Here is a 7,435-nt window from a genome sequence, read left to right on the forward strand (position 1 = left end):
CAGACTTCAGAGAAGACAGTGAAGAGCTGGTCAGTCGGCCAGGTTCCAGAATTGGACAGGAGGGCACACTGGGGAAGATAAGGAGGAAGATGCTATAATTCAGGAATTTGCTAGGACTGGACACAAATGCCAGCAGCTGGTTAGAATCAGCTATTAAGGTATTATAGGGTTAAGAGCAGGAGGACCCTAGATAAATAAAGTTTAGTCAATTCCCAAATTATGTTTTATTCTCATTTCTTCTTCTTTCTTTAGGGGTCTGCTTTTAGTACCTTGTCACATGGTCCTTCTTTTTGCTGCCTGAGAGACATTACGGAGTATTTGACAGAGAGAGAGGGACAGCGAGAGAGGGAACACAAGCAGGGGGAGTAGGAGAGGGAGAAGCAGGCTTCCTGCCAAGCCAGGAAGAATTGGCTAAGCGACAGAAGACCTGCCTCAGGCTGTGAGTGGAACCAACATGGATCCTAGATGAATTCAGACCAGGGTTCTAGTCCCAGCCCCATCACTTACTAGCAGTATAATCTTGGGGAAATTACCAGTCGCTGTGAGTCTTAGATTCATCATCTGTAAAATGGGTTTGATGAGCCCTGTCTTCTAAGACAGCTGGAATGTATGTAAAGTATCTGGTACAGTGCCTGACATTTATCAGATCTTTAGTAAATAGCAGTTATTTCTAATATTATTTTGTCCCCAGCCCCTACTGCCCTCTCCTCTGGGATTTTGTGCTCATCCAGGACATCTCAGATAATATGTAGCTCAAGAGGAGTCAGAATGCCAAATTAGGCAAAAATGTTGCTTCACAAATAAAATTCATTAAATTTTCCCTCTTAGAGGATATATAATTTGGCTATGTGTCAGTCTTTCTCAGCTGATATAACTAAAAGGTTCCCAAAATTTGAGTCAAAGACCAACTCCTTCCTTCCCTCCTAGCTGTTCATCCATCCAAAACACTATTTTCAATCATTTTACTCCCACCAAAATCTAGATCTGCTTAGATTTAGCCAAATTACACTCAAGATAACCTACCTTTAATGTTATTCTAATGGAGTGGGCTCTGGCTCTCTCTGGCTAGGGAAGAGTGCTAGCTTAGTGGCTTCTGGATACCACCTCAAGGGAATATCACTCTATTCTCAAGAAATCATTGCAGATGATGTATATAGGACACCTAGTTAAGTGCGCTGTGTTAACTACACTGAGACAAGAGTTCAGAATATCTTCCATACTTGTTCCAGGTGGAGATTTCTCCAGCTTATCCATGATACAAAAAGAACTAGTAAGCGGTTTTCTATTCCAGGCTTTTCTGTCACTTCTAGAACACACCACCTGACAGACTGGCCCCTGCTACCACCCACAGCAGGAATTGCAGTTTCCCAAAGCCCTAAACTGCCTCAGCTTTGGGCATTTCTACTTGACTGCTCGCATCTGGAGATCTACCTCATCACTCCTTGTTTTTACTTGTTCTTTAGGTATTAGAAGACATCTCACCATCTTCCTGATGATTGCTGCTCCTAGCACCTACCATTTTATGATTAGGGGTGTGTCTTGTTTATCCTAGTATTTCCACTATTAACACAGTGCTTTCCAAGGAGAAAATATCCAATTAATGTTTGGTGAATAAATGAATCAGTAAGCAGGGTTTTTTAAAATAAGATTTATTAAGATTATGCCTATTTTCTTCAGTAAGCCAAGCAAATCCAGGTATGTATCTTTTAATTTTACAGAACAATAAACTGAAGTGGTTAAGGGAATCCAAAAATTAACCACATTTTACATTTTTTCTCCATTTTCTTTCACATTTCCAAGGAAGTTCCTATTCCAGTATCATGTTATCTTGTTCCAGATCACAAAATAAGAGGGAAGGTTCCCCAGTTTGTTTTGTAAAATATCAAAACTCACATTCTTAAATCTGATAAACAGCAACAGGTGTGTGACAAATTCATTTACATACTTAGATTCTAAAGCTAATAAACATTTTATTTAAAAAACAGCATTTGAAGAATACCAAAAGGAAAAAAAAGATAAACTTCCAAATCATCCATATAGAAGAAGAACACAAAGTTGTATACTGTGTTCTCCCTAGCCTGACCCTGACCCTCCTCTACTCAGAGCCAGGACTGACCTCTTCAAATACAGCATATCTGGGCTCACTCTTCAGTTGGGGCAGGAGAAGCTGCTGACCAATGCTATGCAATGAACATGGAAGTAGTATTATCCACAGAACCAATTCTGCGCTGGGCTCTCTCTTCCTCATCTCTTAAAGCCTCCTCATACCAGTATGAGAAGGAAATGGGGTCAGTCCCTTTGATCTTAGCCAAAAACTCCAGAACTTTCATCTTACTGGTTTCAGCATGAGCCCTGGGACCCCACAGGAATTCACAGCATGGAGGATCACTGTTAGGCACCTGCCGGTACTCCAGATAATTCTCCTGCACCCAATCTCTGGTGATGAGCTTCCTGGGCTCCCCATAAATGAAATGATCCCTCCCAGCATACACTCCCATCATATTCAGGAAATCCCAGATGTCTTCTTCAGGGGCACAATTGCCCTCTATGAAGATCACACCCAGGATGATTATCAGGAGACCATTTTTAGGCATGCTCTGGTTGTCGCTAAGCATCTCATCATGGGTGAGGTCCAGGGAGTTGACAAGGACATAGGAGTGGGTGGTGGGGTCCACTTCCTTCACATCAATGCCAGAGATCACCTCCAAACACTTAGACGCTTTCTTGAAGATCACAGGGAATTGTTTCTTGTACCTTTTGATGACAAACTTTACCATTTCTGCCTTTGTGATGCGCTCCTTCAGTCGATACTTGAGGATCATGAAATGTACCAAATCAGCCACCTTCTCATCTAGTGGGTCTCTGGGCAAAGATTCAGTGTCTGTTAAGGTGTAAGGGGAACTTGTATCTTCTTCTTGGCTGTTGGAGACTCCTTCTGATGTGCTCCATGATGCAGAGAAGGAGCAGGAGCTCTGAGGACTCTGGGGAGGACTCAGGGTTGCAGCAGGCTCCTCTTCCTCCTCCTCCTCTAGAGAGACTGGGATCACAGGAGAGGAAGGCGGGGAGGCGGAGGTGGAGGGGTAAGAGAAGTTGAAAGAGCAACTGGAAATAGAGGAAGTCTCCTCCTCGTCCTCAGCTACAAGAACATCTGCCACTTCTAGGCCTTGTATCTCACTTTGGGCTTGAAAGTCTGGCTCAAATGTGAGGCGTAGACGCTTTGGAGAGCGAGGCATGATGACTCTTGTTGGCAGTAGCAAGAAGTATGAGCAAGACAATGGGAGATGGGGTACCACCGGCCTATGGGAGGAAGGAAGAGGGTTAGCAGTCTCAGCAGAGAAACACCCTTGGCAGCTCTGACAAAGGCCAACTTACAGGCTCTTTGGGGGGTGGTCTAGGGCCTCACAGAACTTCTGTCTTCCTGGACAGTTTGTTTCCTAGAAACCTATAGGAGGATATAAGAAAGCGCTTCAGGGTGCAGCCAGCCAGCACAGCTCAAGTCTTCCAGAGCTGACTGTGGGCAGGTGAAGTTGGGCACTCTGGGGTCCCTTCTGTTCTGACATGGGTGGAGTCTTTAGTAGACATTCAAGGTGTGTACCTCACCTTGGCTCCTAGCACTGCCTAGGCCTCCTCTGCTCTGCTGACCTGAGGACATGTGCCTCACACCAAGACCTCACCTCATAATTCTGGAGCCCTGAACAGGGGAGGAGGGGCCAGGCTCTGGGAGATCCCTACTATCCTGCAGTGGATGATCCCCTCTGTGCTCACTAAGGTTCTCACCTTTCCCCTGACAAGGCCTGCCCACTACCCCACCACCACCACGCCACTGCGGCCAATCCCTCCCCAACATCCCTGCCTCTGCTAGTGTAAGGTAAAATTTTCAGAACAGGAGCTCACATTCCTGAGACCAATGAGAAGGAAGTGAAAGAGCAACACATTTGACCATACAAGCCCAGGGCTTCCCTGGATGACAGCAAGGGTGGCCAAAGTCTGTGAGAATCCCTCTCTCCTAGCTGAGGGTTACCCTCATTCCTCACATTGATGCCTGGTAGAGCCTGGGACTCCTCCCTCTGTTTTCCTAAGTCTGGCCCCTTCAGAACAAGCCTTCACCTCCCTGAGACCACCAAGAAAGGACTGAGGGCACACCATATCTGTTTACTATGCCCCAGGACCTCCCAGAGCTGACAGCAGGGGCAGGGTAGGGCTGTGTATGCCTTCAGTCCTCACTCAGGGTCTCTATCTTAAAACCTGGCAGAGACTGGGACTCCTCCCTCTGCTGTCCTGATGTGTCTCCTCCTCAGAGCAAGACCCGCACCTTCCTGAGAACCCCTGCACAAAAATGAAGAGGCACCACATCTTGCCACCTTTGCTAGATCCTTCCAGTGCTAACAAGGGGAGGGCCCCACCTGTTCTGTGGTGGGACTATCCTCAATCCTCCCTTCATGGCATTCATCTTTACTCTTGGCACAGCCCGGGCTACTCCCTGCTGACTGAATATCACCCCTCAGGCCATGACCGCACCTCTCTGGGACACCTCCCTCACCTGGGGAAAGTGAGGGCATACTATATCCAGGCAACCCTGCTTGGGTTGTCCCAGGGCTGAGAAAAGAAGTGAGCCAGTCTCTATGGGGTCTCTTCTTTCTGGGGTGGGAAGTACCTTTGTTCCTCACCAAAGGTCCTTACCTTGACTCCTGGTAGAGCTTGGGACTCCTTCCTCTTCTGACCTGATGTGGCTTCTCAGCTGACCTGCCTTCACATTTAGACTAAAGACCTCAGCTCCAAGTCCCTCAAGACAAAAGTGAAGAGACATCACAGCCAGCCACTACTTCCCAGGGTCTCCCAGGGCTGACAGCAGAGGCTACACCCCATCTGTCCCAGATTGGGGGAAGGGTTCCCTCTGTCTTCCCTCAAGGTATTCTTTACTTGTGGCAGGGCCTGGGCCCACTTCCTCTGGTGACCTGAAATCACCCTCTCAGGCCAAGGTCTCACTTCCCAGAGATACCTCCACCTACCCCATGCAGGAAGTGAGGATGTACCACATCTGGGCATTTCTACCCAGATCCTCCCAGGGTGGACAGTGGGGACAGGGTGAAGTTTCTGTGAGGCTCCGTCTGTCTGGGTTGGGGTGCCCTTAGTCTTCCTTCAAGGTCCTTACCTCACCTTGACTTGTCACAGATCCTGGGATTCCTCCCTCTGTTGATGTCACCAGCTCAGACCAAGCCCTTCAACTCCCTGGGATACTCCAAACAAAAGTAAAAAGACACCAAATCCAGCCACTCCTGCCTGTACTCCTGGCAAGGCCTATCCTACCCTCTGCTGACCTGAAGTCTCCCCCTCCAACCCAGACCTCACCTCCATGAGCCCCTCTATCCCCTTGATTCTTGGTAGAGTCTATAGCAGAAGTTAGAGTTCCTCCCACCCAGCCACCCTGCTCAGATCCTCCCAGAGCTGAGATTCTGTGATGTCCTTCTTTTCAGGGAGGGGGAGTGGTTTCAGGCTTCACCAAGGGTCCTTACCTTGATTCCTGACAGAGCCCGGGACTCCTCCTTCTTCTGAACTGATGTGTCACCTCCTCAGACCAAGGTCCTCACCTCTCTAAGACTCTCCCCCAGACAAAAGTAAGGAAATATCACATCTAGCCAACCTTGCCTGTGGACTCCTGGGGTTGACAGGAGGGGCAGGGCATGGCTGGGGCCTCCTCTCTCTTGGGGTATTTTCAAGGTAGACCAAGACCACATCTACCTGGGTTGGAAGGTCCTCTCAATCCTCCCTCATGGTCCTCTCCTTGATGCCTGGCAGGGCCTGGACTGTACCCTCTATTAACCTGAGGTTACAACCCTCAGAAACAGCCTCACCTCCCTCAGACTCCCAAAGTGGAAATCAAGAAGCACTGTATTTGGCAACCCTGCTGTGTGGCCTCCCAGGGCCCATTAGGCAGGGGCAAGTTTCTGTAAGACCTCTCTCTATAGGATGAGAGGTCATCTAAATCCTCCCTCAGAGTCCTCATCTTGACACCTGACAGAGCACAGTATTCCTCCCTCTGCTGCACTCAGGCTACATCCATTAAACCAAGGTTTTCACTTCTCTGGGACCCTTGACAGCAAGGGTGGAGAAGCACTGGGTCCCATCTGCTCTGATGAAGGGGGTGCCCTGAGTCCTTAAACTGAACCCTGGTGGGGCCTGGGATTCCTCCCTTTATGAAGCTGCCCTTGCCCCTTCAGACCTAGGTCCTCATTCCCTTGAGAACCTCCAAACAAAAGTAAAGAGAAGCCACATCCTGTCACCTCCTAGGGCTCACAGCAGGGGCTGAATCCTGTCTGTTCTGCAGTGGGAGGATATCTTCTGTCTTCCCTTAAGGTATTCATATTGCCCCCTCAGACAAAGGCCTCGCTGCCATGAGACGAGCCCCACCACTCCCTGGAAGAACTGAGGGCACACCACATCTGACCACCATTGCTGAGTCCTCCTGTGGCTGACAGCAGGGGCAGAGTAGACTCCCTCTGTCTGCAGTAGAAGGTCCCATTATCCATCCTAAAAGTATTCATATTTATTCTTGACAGGGTCTGCATACCCTCCCTTCTGCTAACCTGAGGATGGTCCCTCAATCCATGGCCACCATCTCCTTGAGATGCCAGAGAAGTAAGTCAGGGATAAAGAACTGCCCCTGTGCTCCACAGCCCTGTTCAAGTCTTCTCAGGGCTGACACAAGGGGCAGGTTCATAAGGGGCCCCCACAGTCTGGACTGGGAGGTCCCTGCACTTTTCCCTCAGGGTCCTCAACTTGATGCCTGACAGGGCCTAGGACTCCTCCCTCTACTGACGTGAGCCTGCACCCCCTCAGGAAAAGCCTCATTCCCTCAGGCTCCAAAGATGAACGTCCAGATACACCACACCTGGATACATCACACCGGCGCCTGCGTGGAGCCTTCCGGGCAAACAACAGGGACAGGCGAGAAGGGTTGCGGCACCCCTCTGCAGTGAGAGCTCCTCTCAGTCCTTTCTCAGAGTCCTCACTTTAATGCCTGCCACGGCCTGGGACTTCTCCCTCTGGCAACCTGAATCTGCTTCGATCAAAAAAAGCCTCACGTCTCTCAAACTCCCAAGATGGGGGTCTGGATACAACACATCCAGGGCCCTGAGAGGGGCCTCCGGGGCTGACAAAAGGGGCGGGGTGGGGGCAGCGCACCCACTCTGTGGTGAGAGGTCTCCTCCCTCGGGGTCCTACCTTGTGCGGGCAAGACCTGGGAGGCGTCCCTCCGCTGAGCCGAGTGCAGCTCTAACAAGTCTCACGTCCCTCAGACTCCCAAAATGGAAATCGAGACAAAATATTCGGGACCCGTGCCTGTGGTTTCTCAGCGCTACCAGCAAGTGCATGGCGGGGCTTGCCGCCCCCCGCCACCACACACACCTCCATCTGCAGTGAGCAGAGCCTCCACTCT

At 49.7% G+C, this 7,435-nt stretch overlaps 1 protein-coding gene across 1 annotated transcript; it reads right to left on the reverse strand.

Annotated features, from left to right (window-relative positions):
* Positions 1-2,180: 2,180 nt before the first annotated feature.
* LOC116647103 (melanoma-associated antigen 10-like) lies at positions 2,181-3,233 on the reverse strand. The gene has a single exon (XM_032428235.1). It carries the CDS (start codon positions 3,231-3,233, stop codon positions 2,181-2,183), a length of 1,053 nt encoding a protein of 350 aa, XP_032284126.1.
* Positions 3,234-7,435: the final 4,202 nt, after the last annotated feature.

Source organism: Phoca vitulina, unplaced genomic scaffold (assembly GCF_004348235.1).
Source record: "Phoca vitulina isolate PV1807 unplaced genomic scaffold, GSC_HSeal_1.0 scaffold39, whole genome shotgun sequence".
NCBI classification, from domain to species: Eukaryota; Metazoa; Chordata; class Mammalia; order Carnivora; family Phocidae; genus Phoca; species Phoca vitulina.

Coding starts and splice junctions, on each gene's coding strand:
- LOC116647103 (XM_032428235.1), bottom strand. CDS start 3,233: ATGCCTCGCTCTCCAAAGCGTCTACGCCTCACATTTGAGCCAGACTTT.